General features: G+C 33.1%; 1 protein-coding gene across 1 annotated transcript; it reads right to left on the reverse strand.

Annotated features, from left to right (window-relative positions):
• Nucleotides 1–3505: 3505 nt before the first annotated feature.
• Nucleotides 3506–13272, reverse strand: LOC132733759 (transmembrane protein 106B-like). Its single transcript, XM_060720438.1, has 6 exons — nucleotides 13018–13272; nucleotides 12687–12750; nucleotides 6881–7049; nucleotides 5016–5212; nucleotides 4684–4737; nucleotides 3506–3986 (listed from the first exon to the last, which is right to left on the reverse strand). Exons 1-6 carry the CDS (start codon nucleotides 13208–13210, stop codon nucleotides 3815–3817), a joined length of 849 nt encoding a protein of 282 aa, XP_060576421.1. The 5' UTR covers nucleotides 13211–13272; the 3' UTR covers nucleotides 3506–3814.
• Between the last annotated feature and the right edge of the window lie 6542 nt (nucleotides 13273–19814).

Consider the following 19814-nt stretch of genomic DNA (forward strand, 5'->3'; position numbering starts at 1 on the left):
CATGGACATCATGACCTGCACTCTAAACATATGTGTCTTTAATGCTGACAAACAGATTCCAGTATATATTTTTAGAGATCAGACTTTTTTGGCTGACAATTGCCAATGGCAGTCTGAAAAACTAAGAAAAACAGGAGGGCCATGATGGCCCTGAGTCGCTCACCAGACACAACTGCTTTTCAGTGTTGGAATGTCAATATATTCTAATATTAAATTTGAGCATAGAATATGTTTAAACAATAATTTGAAGAAATGCCATGATCTGGGGTATTTAAGCTTTAGCTTAAACGGGGCTAATCAAATTAATATGAGCAAACTTGATAAAAGACTACTTAAGAATGCTACAAAGTTTGGTGATCATCTATCAATTATTTCAGTAGGAAATGATGTTCTAAGGTTTTTTCTATTTTTAGCTTTATTGGCCCCTAAAGAGGGCTAATCAAATTAATATGAGCAAACTTGATAAAAGATTACCCAAGAATGCTACAGACAAAGTTTGGTGATCATCCATCAATTGGTTCTGAAGTAGAAGATGTTTTAAGGTTTTTCTTTTTTTAGCTTTAGCGGCCTCTGAAAGGGGCAAATCAAATTAATATGAGCAAACTTGATAAAAGAGTACCCAAGAATGCTACAGACAAAGTTTGGTGATCATCCATCAATTGGTTCTGAAGTAGAAGATGTTTAAAGGTTTTTCATTTTTTAGCTTTAGCGGCCTCTAAAAGGGGCGAATCAAATTAATATGAGCAAACTTGATAAAAAATTACCCAAAAATGCTACAGAAAAAGTTTGGTGATCATCTTTTAATTAGTTCTGTAGGAAAAGATGTTTAAACGTATTTCTATTTTTAATTTTAGCAGCCCCTAAAAGGGGCTTATCAAATTAATATGAGCAAACTTAATAAAAGACTACCCAATAATGATACAGATCATCAATCAATTAGTTCTGTAGCAATAGACGTTTAAATGTATATCAATTTTTTATTTTAGCGGCCCCTAAAAGGGGCCAATCAAAATAATATGAGCAAACTTGATAAAAGACTACCCAAGAATGCTACAGACAAAGATTGGTGATCATCCATCAATTAGTTTTCTAGAAATAGACATTTAAAGGTTTTTCTATTTTTAGCTTTTGCGGCCCCTAAAAGGGGCCAATCAAAATAATAGTAGCAAACTTGATAAGACTACCTAAGAATGCTACAGACAAAGTTTGGTGATCATCCATTAATTAGTTCTCTAGAAATAGACATTTAGAAGTATTTCTATTTTTAGCTTTTGCGGCCCCTAAAAGGGGCCAATCAAATTAATATGAGCAAACTTGATAAAACACTACCCGAGAATGCTACTGACAAAGTTTGGAGATCATCCATCAATTAGTTCTGTAGGAGAAGATGTTTAAAGGTTTTTCTATTTTTAGCCCTAGAGACCCCTAAAATGGGCCAATCAAAATAATAGTAGCAAACTTGATAAAAGACTACCTAAGAATGATACAGACAAAGTTTGGTGATCATCCATCAATTAGTTCTCTAGAAATAGACATTTAACAGTATTTCTATTTTTAGCTTTAGAGGCCCCTAAAAGGGGCCAATCGAATTAATATGAGCAAACTTGATAAAACACTACCCAAGAATGCTACAGACAAAGTTTGGTGATCATCCATCAATTAGTTCTGTAGGAGAAGATGTTTAAAGGTTTTTCTATTTTAGCCCTAGAGACCCCTAAAAGGGGCCAATCAAAATAACATTAGCAAACTTGATAAAAGACTATCTAAGAATGCTACAGACAAAGTTTGGTGATCATCCATCAATTAGTTCTGTAGAAGAAGATGTTTAAAGGTTTTTCTATTTTTTGCTCTGCTGAACCCTAAAAGGGGCCAATTGGAATGACATGAGCAAATTCAATTGTGACTGTCACAAGGATGCTACAGACCAAATTTGAAGTAAATCTGCCCAGTAGTTTCAGAGAAGAAGACGATTGTCGACGCATGACGACGGAGCATCCCCCTTTGATACTTATAGCTCATCCTGAGCCTTCGGCTCTGGTGAGCTAAAAAAAAAACATTTTAAATCTTTTGTGCAATGTGTGTTGATATTAATGAAAACAAATAAACCATTATTTAACTTTAAATGAATGCATTCATTCCTTGTTTGACTTGTTTAAATTTTGACAATGGAATAAAATTCATATTCCTTTATATTCCTGTTACATCACTCAATGTGAAAAGTGTTTTTTTATGATCATTAAATAACACACAAAAAAAAGTAAATGTTAATATGATGAAAAAAATACTTGCATATAGAACAAGAACCACCACCTAGTGTGTGTGTAAGGGGGGGGGGGACACTCAACTTTTCCTTATTTCTAAAGTCAAACACATCAGTGGAAGAATATTATTGTAAAGACTTCTATAGTCAACAAAACATATTTTTCTTATGACAAATGCAATTCAAAAAAATTTCATATTTGACCTTGACAGTCAAGGTCATTCAAAAGTCCAGGTCACATTTGAATTAATCATCATGTCAATTTTTTAATAAGTGCTCTTTTGTCCAAGAATGAATCAAATCCATAGAGAAATAAGTAAGTAATGACAACATGACTGTAGCAATAGTTCAAAATTTTCCTTCAGAAAAGTCGAGCTAAAAATTGAACAGGGTTAAAAGCTGTACTGGACAGGAACCAGTTTCCGGACAGAATTCGAGTTTTTTTAATTGTATATTTTTTTTATAATAAACATGCATTAATAAAACTAACATACCAAAAACCAGAGCTCTAACTACATCCGATAGCACAATTAATACTGCCTGGTGACGTAAGCAATGTACAAACTGAACGGTTAAATTAGGTCATTAAAAGTGTAAATTGTTCACTCTTGCAGAACCAGTTTCCGGACATATATTGAGCTGCTATTCATTTCTTTTTTTAACTGATAATTATTCTAATATAACAAAAAATTTCTTCTCACATATTAGCTTTCTTATATAATTAAGCTGATTTACTGAAAAATGTCTATGATAGTAAAAAATAATGATCATGTGATGGGTCTCGGAATGACGGAAAAGTGAAATGGATATTTTTGTGTGTACGACAGCAAAGAAGTGCGAACGTGGAGTAAACCTAGCCAAACACCGTTTTCCGATACGTTACAGATTTAGCTCTGGGTTACACCCAATGAACTTCGATTGAAGTACATTGTGCATTAATTGCTACCCCAAATTAAACCCCGAAAGAAACAAAATATTGCGCATGCGCAGTACAAATTACATGCCCCAAAGGGATATAAGGCTGTTTTTAAAACACAGGTAAGATATCCTCACGAAATTTTAATGATGTATCAACTTAGAAGGAAGTTCATTTTCACAAACAATCAAACCAAGCTTCTTCATGATATATAATACCGATCGTCATCAATAAAGCCAAACTTAAGCCGTTATAATACTTGTCCGGAATCTGGTATTGTCCGGAAACTGGTTCCTGCCCAGTAGGCATCTTTCAAAAACTGTCTTTATATCTTTTTTTTAAAAAAACAAGGATTTTTACAACTCTGATTCCTGAAATATCAGTGCCCATCAAAACTAATGTGAAATAAGGAATTTGAAAAAAATAGATTTGTTACAACATAATGAATCAGCTTGGTAACTAGGAATTTTCGAACAAAAAAAAAAGTATTTTTACCAATCTGCACAGGTCCATTTAACCAACAAGCCTATAAAAGGGGAAATACAACACAGCATTTCCAGACATAGAAAACAAATATCTGTTATTTTTAAGCTCAAAACAGATAACAAATGACTCTCCTTTCCTGTAAGACATTTCTTCTATGAAGTTGTTGTTGCATTTGTTGTTGTTGTTTTTGTAGTTGTTGTAGTGGATGGTTTCACAGTGGGGCCGATAGGTGATGGTCTGATCGGACTGTAACAACTAACAAACTGAAATGTCTGTAATGTTGTCTGCTCTGTTCGTCCCAGTACCTCATAGTTACAGTTAAATCTGAAATATATCATAACCATAGAAATAATTTAATAATTTGAAGAATAAATAATTTCTGTAAATTTGAGATTGCAATTATTCAACTTTACAGGCATTTGTTGTTGGTTTTTTCCTTCTTTTTCCTATATTGGTGCTGTAGAAAATCTGTGAAGTAAATACCCCGTATTGGTATATCCTTTTCAGTGTTTTATCAACTGCTGGTTCTCAAAAAACTGTATGATATCTAACGTAATGTAGTCTGAATTGCTATTCATTTCACAACCTTTAAGCTTTGACCCACTGAAACTTTAAGTATCAAGTATTTGCCACCAGTAATAGAGCCAGAATGTACAGTCTAACCAGGCTCTATGCTGATGGCAGACTAACATTCCTGATATCCGGATATTTGAAAATAGACAGTCCCAAAAATGGAACCCATGTATGTTCATTCAAGAAAAAACAGGCCAAATAGGAACTATAATCATCCGGTTCGATTTCATATTATGGAGGCTATTGATGAAAGGGGTTTTCTCTGTATAACATGTGACCCTTTTCACACATGAGAAAGATAATTTACATGGAGTTACAAGTTGACAACTCGAAAGTTTTTAATATCCCTTGACATTTTTATAATAACTAAAACAAAGCAAAACATAGTATAATAAACATGTAGCTAGTATAATAAACATGTAGTTACAACAATGAAAAAGGAACTTACTCAAACAACATGACTAACTCATGAGCCCATCTTATTGGACTGTCACAGCTCTGACTGAAACAAACAAAATTCACAAGTTATAAAATTTACAATTTATTCCATTTTCTTGAAAAAATTGAAACAAGATTGTATTTGTGAAAAAAAGCTATGCCACCACATTAATACATTACTTAATAGTAGATACAGATGCTGCAGTGGCATAAAAAGAGGAACAAAATGTTCATTTACTCTCATTTAGTCACTGGGATGCTTATTTTTGAACACAATGAGACATGATTTACAGGTTATAAAAAACTACAAAAACAAATAAGCACAAATAATACTAAACTCACGCCATGTATCCCATTTGATTTTCTTGATCCAATGTGACATTAGCTGTGACATAATACTGGCCACTGGATCTCATAGGCACATCAAGTTTGGACATGTTTTTACTTTCTGCAAGCACCTGAGTATCATACAACACTGTCATTGCCACACTTGTTATCTTTATAGGCAGAAAATTCTGATTGCTGATGTTAAATCGGTTCTGAAAAAAAAAGAATACAGTATTTGCAGAGTTTTTTACCTTTCACATTAATCATATGTATGTACTCACACAAGATAAATATTGTTTACATCAGTAAGTTGGTAATATACTTGTAACAAATATATAGCAAGCTGAAATGTTGAAAACCTTTACAAAGAAATCTTTCAAATCTTCTTCTTCTTCTTCTTCTTCCAATATGTACAGACACTTTCCGGCGTATACTCGTACTAGCGCAGCGCGGTGTGAGAAGTGTCTATGTATGTACAAGAGTGATTTAAAAAAGTACTATGTATAGTGCTGGTAAAAAGGTAAAAACACCGGACTGTCTATCGGAGAGTGAGTGGTAGTACTTCGCTCTTGAAGCTGTCTATGGTTGTACAGCTTACAACTGTCTGGGGAAGACTGTTCCAGAGGCGGATGGTGTCTGGGAAGAAGGATCGCTGGTAGCACTGGGTCCTTGCAAATGGTACCAGGTAGTGAAGTCCATGTCCTCGAACAGAGATGACTGGGGTGAGGTTGGATGTAGGGACTTCAACTAGGCCATTTACTATGCGGTACATCATGGTCACCTTGGCATGGGCTCTGCGTTCTCGGAGGGTAGGCCACTGTAGGTGTTGCAGCATCGATGTCACACTGCTGGTTCTTCTGTAGTCTGAGAAGACCACTCTTGCTGCTCGGCGCTGCACCATCTCCAGTTTCCAGATATTTGCCTCAGTGAAAGGGTCCCAGATGATAGAGGAGTATTCCACCAGAGGTCTCACGAGGGTCATATAGCAGAGCTCTTTGGTCCTTCTTGGGCATTGATGGATGTTTCTCTGTAGAAAGGATGTGGCATTGTTGGCTTTCTTTGTAGTTAGATCAATGTGATGGTTCCAGTTTAGTGACTTTTGGAATTTGAGGCCTAAATATTTTGCTGTATCTACTTCTTCTAAGATGTGTCCATGGATGTTATATGGTTGTCTGATTGGTTTTCTCTTGTTTGTTATGTGGAGTATCTGGCATTTTTGAGTGAATTGAGTAAAAATGACATTAAAATGAATAGTTACATTTCATTATCTCATTGCATCAAAATCATGAATATAAAGTTTGCATATTTAATATTCACTATACTAAACCATTTTAAAACCTACCAGCAGCCTGTCAATTTTGAAACATCTATAAAGGGAAGAACTAAATATTTCAATTATTTATCATATCTTTTTGTTAGATTTAAGTCATACTGAAAATACAAAAGTCATATGATATTTTTCCAGCTGAACTGGTTTATACATATTTCAGGGCACGAGCTTGCATACCAGTTTTTTATGCGATAGTTTGCTAAGTCACATAAAAGAAATCAAAGAACTTGTCAGAATTCCAACCCACAGTTACAGGGGGCAAATCTACCTTAAACATTCGACAATGAAAGTACCTTATCATTTATTAAGATAACTGTATCAGACATATTGTCACCTTAGTGCAGTAATGAGTTAGTCCATCTAAATTTAATAGGAGTTAGCCATATATTGCACTAAGGTGACGATATATCACATAACGTGGCAAATATACACTGTACATTGTCGGATAAATCAAAATTAAAAACTCCACTGTTATAGCAAAATCTATTGCCCCCCCAACTTCATCCTGGCAGTTTGTTTTGGAATAACATTATTATCATAGAACTCTTACCTGTATAGTAAAATTAACATATTGCTGAGTAACATTAATATACACAGCACCAACTGGACTGAGGTACGGTTTTTTACTTGTCATATCTACACCTCGAGGAAACATGAAGAACATCAGAAGACCAGCTGCAGTAAGACATACAACAACAGCTAAACATACCCACAGGTAACTGAAATAAACGTAAATAGGAATATATATAAACATCCACAGGTATACCGTATACTGTATATGAAATCTTTGTTAACTTGGATCTAGAGCATTTATAAATTATGTCATGTACATGTTTTATACCAAACATATTGTTACTTTATCAATATCTATGTATTCTGTACTAATACCTATACTTTAGAAGTTAACTACTGTTATATACATCAATTATATACATCAATGAATCCTCTGCCAGCTGGCAGCAACTGAATATACCCATGCAGATGGTCTGTTCTAATTGTTATTCAATCATTAGTTATTGTGAAACTTTCCCTAAATATAAGGAATGATTTAGTGACTAAATCATTTTAGTCCATATTCAAAGATGGACAAGTCCATTTAAGATATCAACCATGGTTAAGGATAAGATAGACTTAATGAATGAATGGTATTTAACATATCCAAATCCAGCAAAAACATAATATATGTATCATTAATGAATCTACATGCTGTTGCTGCTTTACTATATACCTATATTGTCTGCGTTTTACTATATGCTACATATTGTCTGCATTTATCAAAAGTTGTACTATATATCTATAGTGTGTGCATTTTACTATATATCTATATTGTCTGTGTTTTACAATATGTTTCATATTGTCTGCATTTATAAAAAGTTGTACTATATATCTATAGTGTCTGCATTTTACAAAATGAATTAAATCTTAAACAAATATGTTCTCTATTATATCTATAGTGTCTGCATTTTACTATATGTTTCATATTGTCTGCATTTACTATATATCTATATTGTCTGCGTTTTACTATATGCTACATATTGTCTGCATTTATCAAAAGTTGTACTATATATCTATAGTGTCTGCATTTTACTATATATCTATATTGTCTGCGTTTTACTATATGTTTCATATTGTCTGCATTTATCAAAAGTTGTACTATATATCTATAGTGTCTGCATTTTACAAAATGAATTTAATCTTAAACAAATATGTTCTCTATTATATCTATAGTGTCTGCATTTTACTATATGTTTCATATTGTCTGCATTTACTATATATCTATATTGTCTGCGTTTTACTATATGCTACATATTGTCTGCATTTATCAAAAGTTGTACTATATATCTATAGTGTCTGCATTTTACTATATATCTATATTGTCTGCGTTTTACTATATGTTTCATATTGTCTGCATTTATCAAAAGTTGTACTGTATATCTATAGTGTCTGCATTTTACAAAACAAATTTAATCTTAAACAAATATGTTCTCTATTATATCTATAGTGTCTGCATTTTACTATATGTTTCATATTGTCTTCATTTACTATATATCTATATTGTCTGCGTTTTACTATATGCTACATATTGTCTGCATTTATCAAAAGTTGTACTATATATCTATAGTGTCTGCATTTTACTATACATCTATATTGTCTGCGTTTTACTATATGTTTCATATTGTCTGCATTTATCAAAAGTTGTACTACATATCTATAGTGTCTGCATTTTACAAAATGAATTTAATCTTAAACAAATATGTTTTCTATTATATCTATAGTGTCTGCATTTTACTATATGTTTCATATTGTCTGCATTTACTATATATCTATATTGTCTGCGTTTTACTATATGCTACATATTGTCTGCATTTATCAAAAGTTGTACTATATATCTATAGTGTCTGCATTTTACTATATATCTATATTGTCTGCGTTTTACTATATGTTTCATATTGTCTGCATTTATCAAAAGTTGTACTATATATCTATATTGTCTGCATTTTACTATATACCTATATTGTCTGCGTTTTACTATATGTTTCATATTGTCTGCATTTATCAAAAGTTGTACTATATATCTATAGTGTCTGTATTTTACACAAGAGCTGTCGGTAGGACAGCAACGCTCGACTATTCTTAGTGCTTGATAGTAAAAAAAATGCTTGATACAGTTACCTCCTCCTGTTTACAGGTTGGGGTCATGGTGGTGAACAAGTGTGCAAAGTTTCAAAGCCATATGTCTATGGACTTTGAAAATATTTGAACTATTACAAAAACTTTAACGTAAATTCTAAGTCGAAAAAGGGGCATAATTCTGTCAAAATGCTTGATAGAGTTACCTCCTCCTGTCTACAGGTTGGGGTCATGATGGTGAACAAGTGTGCAAAGTTTCAAAGCCATATGTCAATGGACTTTGAAAATATTTGAACTATTACAAAAACTTTAAGGTAAATTCTAACTCGAAAAAGGGGCATAATTCTGTCAAAATGCTTGATAGAGTTACCTCCTCCTGTCTAAAGGTTGGGGTCATGATGGTGAACAAGTGTGCAAAGTTTCAAAGCCATATGTCAATGGACTTTGAAAATATTTGAACTATTACAAAAACTTTAACGTAAATTCTAAGTCGAAAAAGGGGCATAATTCTGTCAAAATGCTTGATAGAGTTACCTCCTCCTGTCTACAGGTTGGGGTTATGATGGTGAACAAGTGTGCAAAGTTTCAAAGCCATATGTCAATGGACTTTGAAAATATTTGAACTATTACAAAAACTTTAACGTAAATTCTAACTCGAAAAAGGGGCATAATTCTGTCAAAATGCTTGATAGAGTTACCTCCTCCTGTCTACAGGTTGGCGTCATGATGGTGAACAAGTGTGCAAAGTTTCAAAGCCATATGTCAATGGACTTTGAAAATATTTGAACTATTACAAAAACTTTAACGTAAATTCTAAGTCGAAAAAGGGGCATAATTCTGTCAAAATGCTTGATAGAGTTACCTTCTCCTGTCTACAGGTTGGGGTCATGATGGTGAACAAGTGTGCAAAGTTTCAAAGCCATATGTCAATGGACTTTGAAAATATTTGAACTATTACAAAAACTTTAACGTAAATTCTAACTCGAAAAAGGGGCATAATTCTGTCAAAATGCTTGATAGAGTTACCTCCTCCTGTCTAAAGGTTGGGGTCATGATGGTGAACAAGTGTGCAAAGTTTCAAAGCCATATGTCAATGGACTTTGAAAATATTTGAACTATTACAAAAACTTTAACGTAAATTCTAAGTCGAAAAAGGGGCATAATTCTGTCAAAATGCTTGATAGAGTTACCTCCTCCTGTCTACAGGTTGGGGTTATGATGGTGAACAAGTGTGCAAAGTTTCAAAGCCATATGTCAATGGACTTTGAAAATATTTGAACTATTACAAAAACTTTAACATAAATTCTAACTCGAAAAAGGGGCATAATTCTGTCAAAATGCTTGATAGAGTTACCTCCTCCTGTCTACAGGTTGGGGTCATGATGGTGAACAAGTGTGCAAAGTTTCAAAGCCATATGTCAATGGACTTTGAAAATATTTGAACTATTACAAAAACTTTAACGTAAATTCTAAGTCGAAAAAGGGGCATAATTCTGTCAAAATGCTTGATAGAGTTACCTTCTCCTGTCTACAGGTTGGGGTCATGATGGTGAACAAGTGTGCAAAGTTTCAAAGCCATATGTCAATGGACTTTGAAAATATTTGAACTATTACAAAAACTTTAACATAAGTGGTTACGCCGACGCCGACGCTTGGGTGACTGCAATAGCTCTACTTATTCTTATCGAATAGTCGAGCTAAAAATGAATTTAATCTTAAACAAATATGTTCTCTATTATATCTATAGTGTCTGCATTTTACTATATGTTTCATTTTGTCTGCATTTACTATATATCTATATTGTCTGTGTTTTACTATATGCTACATATTGTCTGCATTTATCAAAAGTTGTACTATATATCTATAGTGTCTGCATTTTACTATACATCTATATTGTCTGCGTTTTACTATATGTTTCATATTGTCTGCATTTATGAAAAGTTGTACTATATATCTATAGTGTCTGCATTTTACAAAATGAATTTAATCTTAAACAAATATGTTTTCTATTATATCTATAGTGTCTGCATTTTACTATATGTTTCATATTGTCTGCATTTACTATATATCTATATTGTCTGCGTTTTACTATATGCTACATATTGTCTGCATTTATCAAAAGTTGTACTATATATCTATAGTGTCTGCATTTTACTATATACCTATATTGTCTGTGTTTTACAATATGTTTCATATTGTCTGCATTTATCAAAAGTTGTACTATATATCTATAGTGTCTGCATTTTACAAAATGAATTTAATCTTAAACAAATATAAAACATATCAGTAATAATTTTATTATCTCCAAATGATAAATCCAGCAACAGAAATTATCCACAATATGTATCACTCTTTTATTATTAATACTATAAGATGTATGAGAAAGGGATATTCAAGCAATGTATTTTTATACTATAAAAATAGTAGCTCAATAATAATTATCATTAACACATGTCTAGATAATGATATGATTGGATATTAGGATTAAAATTATATAATTATTTGTCCAAATTTTATAAGGACATTATATTATTGGACTAATTCTTTCGTTCATCACTTTCATTATTATTCTTTTGAACTATAATATTGTCATTTATAAATGTTAAAAATTTCAATATTTTATTCGGCAAAAACATATAAATGTTCATCTCCCATGTAACATTTCTTGTTTTCTCTTTTTATTCAAACAATTATTATCAATATCAAACAAACCATATCATTTCGATTTGTATATGATATACATATATAGGAAACTAATTTTATCTTTGATCTTTCATCCTTTAATTGGTTGCAATTATTCAATTTACTTTAGAATAATATCAGAATAGCATCTAATAAAATATCTTTTTTAAGTGCAAATTATACATAAAAGGGGTAGATTATCAAAATACAATTAAAATTGAAAATAAAATGCCTGTATGTAATTCTTAATAATATATACCCAGTGTTTTTTTTCTTTATATAACTACTACCCTAAAACGGTACCATTCCCAATAGAAAATAGACATTAAAATTCCCAATTTCCAATGTTAAATTCTCAAAATGACTGTTCAAAATGCCCACAAGGCAAAGAGATTTTTCTAAAATCATTTAAATCCAACATATTCATATAAATCACCACTCAATAGTTCTATCTAGACAGTAGTAGCTGTTAGCTATCTTTATTCATGATTTCTTATCTCATTTGTAGCTGAAAAAATGCATTAAAAAAATTCCCAATTTTAGTCAAAATAACGCATTTTTTCCCAATCAGTCTGGTTCCGGCACCATTCCCAAAGTAGAGAAAAAAACGCTGATACCCTTTGATCATTGTTAAATTATTTAAATACCTTCCATCCATAAATGCATTTAAAAAAATAATTCTAATTAATATATATTTTGTTTTATTCTAATAAATTTATCTATTTTAATAAATATACATATATTTATTTCATTATATAGGGCTAGCATCCTCCTTTACCTTTAATTCCCATTACAACCATTTCTATTATATATCTATATTGTCTGCGTTTTGTGAAAACACTATATACCTATATTGTCTGCGTTTTACTATATATTCTATATTGTCTGCATAAGCGTCTGCGTTTTAGCCTGTGCCGCAACTTCATTTCCTCCTTACATAAACAGATTACCTCTACATCGTTACATGTACATAATCTTTAATTGGGGGAAGTCAAAGGCTGGGACCGCAGTGGAAATTATCCAAATAATCTTAAAATTCTTACGTTCTTCTTGGCCGTAATCTTTTATCCTTCATAGGAATTAATGCCACAAGCTGACCCTCTTGCTCTGCAATAATAAAACATTCAACTATATTAAGACAGCTAATTCTCATTATCCAGCATAGTCTGAAAATCAATCAATCGACTCTTCTATCCTAAATTACACTTCTAAATTACATCAAATACTGAAACTTATTTCAAAAGAAAAATACTGCAGTTTACGAGGATTTGGAGACGTACGAGGGTTGTAAATTGAGTAGGGGCGGGGAGAGGAACCAATCTATGTATGAATGGATTATACTAGTTTTGAACTACATATTGAGCTATTCCTTACCCTTTGGAATTTTTCCCATACCCTTACACGATGGGCAGGGAACGCTTCCTTGTAGTAACTCCGTGTAAACAGACCCAGCATCATCGTCCGAGTCTTCATGATTCACCACAACAGATTCAAATGAACCATAACCCTCACTACTTTGCTGTCCTCTTAACATACCATTTTGCCCGGTTGATACAGTGGTCCTCATAATTTATTTCATCTTTTTAAGTTCATCAATTTTTCGCTCTCAAAAACGCTTTGAGTTTCAGACCTGTGATTAACCGAGATTAAGTCGTCCTTCCTAAAATCAAGAAGTCGGTATATTCGGAATGAAACGGCCCGAATCGCAAAGTTTTTACGTGGCCAAAAAACGCATTTAAAATTCACATTGAAATATGATTTTTTTTCAAAACGGCTTAACCCATTACTTCATATACACGCCTTTTAACGCCTTTTTCACCCCCCCTTTTTGTTGTCTCAAATGATGAAAAAATGCCTTATTTAGGCCCCAAACACTTGTTTTTGTTTGAGAAATGTTGTTAAAAAAAGTGACCTCTTTTTCGGCGCGGCCCCCCAACCAAAAGATACATCAGGGGGTTGCCAGAAAGGGGATGTGCCCCCTTCTGTTTGGGGGGTTTGAAGGGGGGCGGAGTCCCCCTCATCGCCAAGAAAAATTTTGGACTTGTGAGAGGCTGTAAATGACCCCAGATTGATCATAAGGTAACGTGTAACCAACGCTGAAAAGCATTTGACTCTATCTCAATCCATTGAGAAAGTGCAGCACTTTGAAATCAATTTTGATGGAAAAAATCAACGCAAAATAGTGATTTTTGGCAATTTTGAGATGTCCCCTCGTTGCCATGGTAACAGAAAATTTAAGCCTGAGCATGTTGTTGCAAGTGCAATGGTCCAGTCAACATTTGTGCCAAGTTTGATTAGTGTTGAAGCAGTTTTTATAGTATTATAGCAATTTGAACTTGTAACGGGAGACTTTTCAATGAAAACAGCCATTTTTCACAAAATGCTCATGAAGTAATGGGTTAATGAAAAAAAATCAAAAAATCTACAAAACAACAATTTTTCTTCAAATTTATATGACAGGCCATGTTTAAACATGAAAAAACGCGATTTAGGGTAATTTCAAGTATTTTCATCATTTTCAGTTAACCCATTACTTCATATACACGCCTTTTAACGCCTTTTTCACCCCCCCCCCTTTTTTGTTGTCTCAAATGATGAAAAAATGCCTTATTTAGGCCCCAAACACTTGTTTTTGTTTGAGAAATGTTGTTAAAAAAAGTGACCTCTTTTTCGGCGCGGCCCCCCAACCAAAAGATACATCAGGGGGTTGCCAGAAGGGGGATGTGCCCCCTTCTGTTTGGGGGGTTTGAAGGGGGGCGGAGTCCCCCTCATCGCCAAGAAAAATTTTGGACTTGTGAGAGGCTGTAAATGACCCCAGATTGATCATAAGGTAACGTGTAACCAACGCTGAAAAGCATTTGACTCTATCTCAATCCATTGAGAAAGTGCAGCACTTTGAAATCAATTTTGATGGAAAAAATCAACGCAAAATAGTGATTTTTGGCAATTTTGAGATGTCCCCTCGTTGCCATGGTAACAGAAAATTTAAGCCTGAGCATGTTGTTGCAAGTGCAATGGTCCAGTCAACATTTGTGCCAAGTTTGATTAGTGTTGAAGCAGTTTTTATAGTATTATAGCAATTTGAACTTGTAACGGGAGACTTTTCAATGAAAACAGCCATTTTTCACAAAATGCTCATGAAGTAATGGGTTAAAGTAAGTTTTATATACATATGATTAGTTCATGTGCTGGGATTGACAAATATACATTTTATTTGGATTTTAAAGGCGTTTTGAGCTCCACACCCAAGTGTCATGGGTTAGATAATACTTTGCCAGTAGAAGTTGCAATTTAAATGCTGCCCTCACACATAAACCACGACCTTACTGCGACCTGAAAACTAGTAAAATAGCATTTTTCTTTCGAAAATCGTTGGTTTTCTTTCAAATTTCCAAATTTCTCTCGCAGAAAATTTCTCTCGCAGACGGTCCGGGGCTCTGCAGTCTTGTGTTCAGTACGTTTTCTCTATGTCCTCAATACGACCCTTCTACGTCCATGGCGTTTCCACTGCGACTGTATTGCGTCCCCAAGGCGACCCCACGGCGATCATCGGCGACCCAGCTGCGACTGTGCTATGTTCTCTGCGTCCTTACGGCGACTCTACGACGACTATTGCGTTTGTCCGGCGACTGTCCTGCGACTGTACGACTACCCTACTACGTTCTTGCGACCTAACCAGGACTCAGCCAAGAACGCAGAGTTTCTGCGACTGTTTTGTGCATGTTCAAAATAGTCGCCGACGGTCTGCGACCTTGTGCGTCCTTGGGTTCCTCGCTACGACATCGCTGCGTCCCTGCTGCGTCCATGGCGACTGTGCTGCGTCCTAGGTCGTAGCAAGGTCGCAGTAAAGACGCAGTAAGGTCGCGAGGTATGTGTGAGGGCAGTATAAATCGTTCTTATAGTATTAAACTGATAGATGTGTTAACTTAACGATTTTTATATAGTGAATAGGCCCCTGATTGTCACACGTAAAGTGAGTTTCAAACTTCCCACCATTGGAAATCATTGACAATAATGTAAATTTAAAATAGTAATGCAATTCGATCACCTTTAGAATATCTAACATTTAACATATGAAGCTCGATAATGAAATAAGGTCTTGTAACTTATATAATATGAAATTAGGTGCTACCTTTGGCGTGGAAAGCTCTTATGAGTTATATGATATAAGTATAACATGTTTAGTGTACATGTAGACCAGATCATTCTTGTACATTGTTTGTAGATGCAGCTATTTTGTACCATAAATATATCGAATTATGTTTGTGGCCTAAAATAGGCAGAGGGCTCGAGCCCAGGGTTCATAGTCAATAGTTCACCACTCCCCTCAATATTATCTATTTCACGCGTTTCGTTAGTAAAGCGTGAAATATTTGTCTATTCGTAACGTGTATAGTTTATAATGTAAAGTATTGGTCAGTACTTGTGCACGGGTTTTACGTGCTTGATAGTGAAGTATTTAAAGGTTTATGTGCATGAAATATTCATTCTACCAGACGATTCAGTACAAGCAACATTTTATAGTAAAGATGATAGGGTGGAAATATATGCATATGCACATAATGTTTTTTAATTGTCGTAAAACATTAGCTGAAAATGTAAAAGTAAAAATCAGACTTTATACATACATGTACATCAATCGTTATTGTATAAGTTAAAATCAGATTTTATGCATGTATCAATTGTTATTATATAATCATTAAGAAACATCTTTTTTTCTTTTTTGAAAATTGGTAATAGGGTTTTGATAATATATTAGAAAATTATGAGGTTTTTTGAAGACGAAATAAATATGAGTATAATTTTTCTTTTATATGTGTATTGGCTATAAGCGCTTATATGATGCTATAAGGTTGTTGAATTTAACTGTTTTATATTATTCATACGTAAAGATGTTTACAATAATAATTAGATAAATCTATTTATGGTTTTCAATGGCAAGATTTGTCATAATGAATATTGAATAAGCGATGTCCATAACTTTATATCCACAAGGAATGAGGCCCGACATTCAAGCGATCTGACATTTGACAAACGGGCACAGGTTTTTCAGAGAAATTTCATTTATTTTAAATGTTTTTGATCTCTGTTGTTTTCCTGGGCGAGTCGGTTCGCATACTTAATATTTTTGTCTTTCCTTTCCGGCGTAATTAATTTTCAAAACAGTAATACACAGACTAGTCTTTGTGTTTTTCTCTTTTAAGAAAAGAAACGTATACATTCACTTGAGATCTCGTGGATATTTGGTTATATTATTTTTTGCAATATCAAAGCTGCTTAGCTTCATTAACTGCAGTTGAATTTGTTCCTCTCTGCAAAATAAATCGCACGTCTGGTATTGCATTTATGTTTTTGTTATTTCTTTAAACGAATGATAGTGAAGAAAAGACAGACAAGAGAGTTATGGCTGTAAAACATATAAACTGTCATGGGATATAATTGTGTGACACGTCACACTCAATTCTTCAACAAATAAGTTATGTTCTTTTCTAAAACAATTTAATTAAACATTTTGAAAATCTTTTTACTATTCTTTTATTAGGTGGACCTATTCTGATAGTTGTTGGACAAATAAAAACTCCCAGTTCAGTAGACAATTTTGAATTGTACATTATTTTTGCGTACAATAATCGTTCAAAAGTAGAGAGATATAAAATAATGCTGTATTTCAACAGATTATATGCCATGGTTATATAATGAGCGATGTCCTTTTGTAGTATTCATTGAGAAACTGGGTAATATATGATTTAAGTACATAGATGTCAAATGTACAATAGTGATGAGTGAATAAAGTTCACAGTACTTACAACATAGATAGCCTTGGATTCTGGCGATGATTTTGCTTGTTCATAACACAGATTTTGCTTATTCATCATACTCGCTGATTCGTATTCGCTTATTTTTGATAGAATCGATTTGCAAGACAGAGGCACATAAAAATAACGACAGACTCATGGAACCAAGGCTACTTATAAAAGTGATAAGTGAATAATGCTCACATTGTTAATGTAGTGTTCAGTGATTGAATGGAGTCACAAAATAATATTTCAATCATATCTTGAGAACATGTTACCTGATTAAGTGCATTTAATTTATTTTAATATACATTTTGTATTTATCTTTTAGTAAATATCTTATTTTCATGTACATGTATGTTTTAATTAAATCAGTGATAATGATCATCTTTTATACTGCACCATTGAATATATCTATATGTACACCCATTGAATGAAGCAATTTCAGTTGCTTTAATTAAAACCGTGGTCTAAGTACAGGTAAACTGTTATTTGTTAGCGATCAATAGGTGCAATAAAACATGTACATGGTTCTATAAATCTCGTCGTTTAATATTATTATAAAAAAATAAGACGATTAATGAGTCGGTATAACAGGCCTTTATAATCATTCGGACATTTCCGTGGTAAAATTTATCAATGACGCCCGCGTTGGTCTTATTTCAGGGTTTTTTTCAACCACTTGGTAATCGTATACATTGCATTTGAGCCGCGTCACGACAAAACCAACATAGTGGGTTTGCGACAATCATGGATCCAGACCAGCCTGCGCATCCGCGCAGTCTGATCAGGATCCATGCTGTTCGCTTATAAACCATATAACAAGTAAAGAAACTGATAGCGAACAGCATGTATCCTGATCAGACTGCGCGGACGCGCAGGCTGGTCTGGATCAATGCTGGTCGCAAACCCATTATGTTGGTTTTGTCGTGACACGGCTCACTTGTATGTTGCAAGCGTTTATTTCAACCGCATCTCCGGACTTTTTCGGCAAATTTCGGATTACGATTAATCGGAAATAATTCCGACTGTAGATTTATAGGTCCACCCCCTCTGATAATACTATAATCCCTAAAACCGATTAATAAAAGACAGATTAATCATTTGGGCATTTATAAACATTCCATTTAAACGATCAATTATATGGTTTTAAAAAAGGAGAGAAATTTTATTTACAGACACAAGCTCACAAAAATTTAACATTAAAAACAAAGTGGGACATATTTTTTAATATTTTAAAATGGACGTCAAAATTTGTGCTGGACTTTTAATAACAATTTTCGCATCAGCCTGTTTAGGTATGTTTGTTGTTGTTGTTTTCGATGTATAAAAGTTTTCGTTGATTTGCAAAGATTCATTTCACTGATTTTAACTTCGAAGTTAACTTATTTAGACTGACGAAAACAAATACTGTTTTCACTGTATCTATATTTTTGACATTAAACCACCCATGAGTACAGAAAAACACATTTTCACGCAAAAATATCGTTATATTTCATTTGGTCAGAAATTTATTCTTCAATTCGAAATAATATTCTTTTGTTGTTTTTACATTCCTGTTGTGTTAATGCAATAACATGATATTTATTTGCAACTTAGGCTACATATTATATAGAAACTACACCTCCAATGTTAATATTGAAAATAATTAATACTGAAATAGTACTGAAAATACTCATTACCATTTACCACGCAAAATATTTGAAATGGGATAATCCATCTTTCAATCTAGACGAAACCATTTATTATTTTTTTGGAAATTCTCAAAATAAATACTGATTGAAAAGTGAACAGTACACACAATTATCAGAGGGTATCTTATGATTTCAGACAAACCGATTTATAACTATTATAAATTTAAGATTTTATCCATTCTTTATCTTCATCTTTATATCTATTTTTATAATTATTCTTTCATTAGCTGAGCCTTCTTATTGTGTATGATGAAACAAACAATTTACATAATCTTCGATTTGGTCAGAATCAACCAAATTTCTTGTTTATATGTTATGGATTTATTTTAAAAAAATACTGGTGACAATAAGTGACGGATACAAACTTCCTATGAGTGTCTTATTACATGTACTTTGAAACTAAGTAAGTAAGTAAGTAATGTTATGTATGCAACATATTACATGTATATAGTTTGTATCTGACCAGTTGGTTTTTCCAATATTATCATTGTTCTATTTTTAGAACATAAACTACATGTATGTACTAGAAGGTTCTTAACTATTGTAGAAAACTCATGCATTATATTTAGATAGAAACTTCTGGAATGATCTTTATTGGTGAAGTTGCTAGATTATGATTACTGTAGTAAATGGAAGACTATTCTAGAAACTTCTTAGTTAATATATATAGATTGACATTTTT

The sequence above is a fragment of the Ruditapes philippinarum genome, unplaced genomic scaffold, assembly GCF_026571515.1.
Source record: "Ruditapes philippinarum isolate M1 unplaced genomic scaffold, ASM2657151v2 ctg11964_1_1_1_1, whole genome shotgun sequence".
NCBI lineage: Eukaryota > Metazoa > Mollusca > Bivalvia > Venerida > Veneridae > Ruditapes > Ruditapes philippinarum.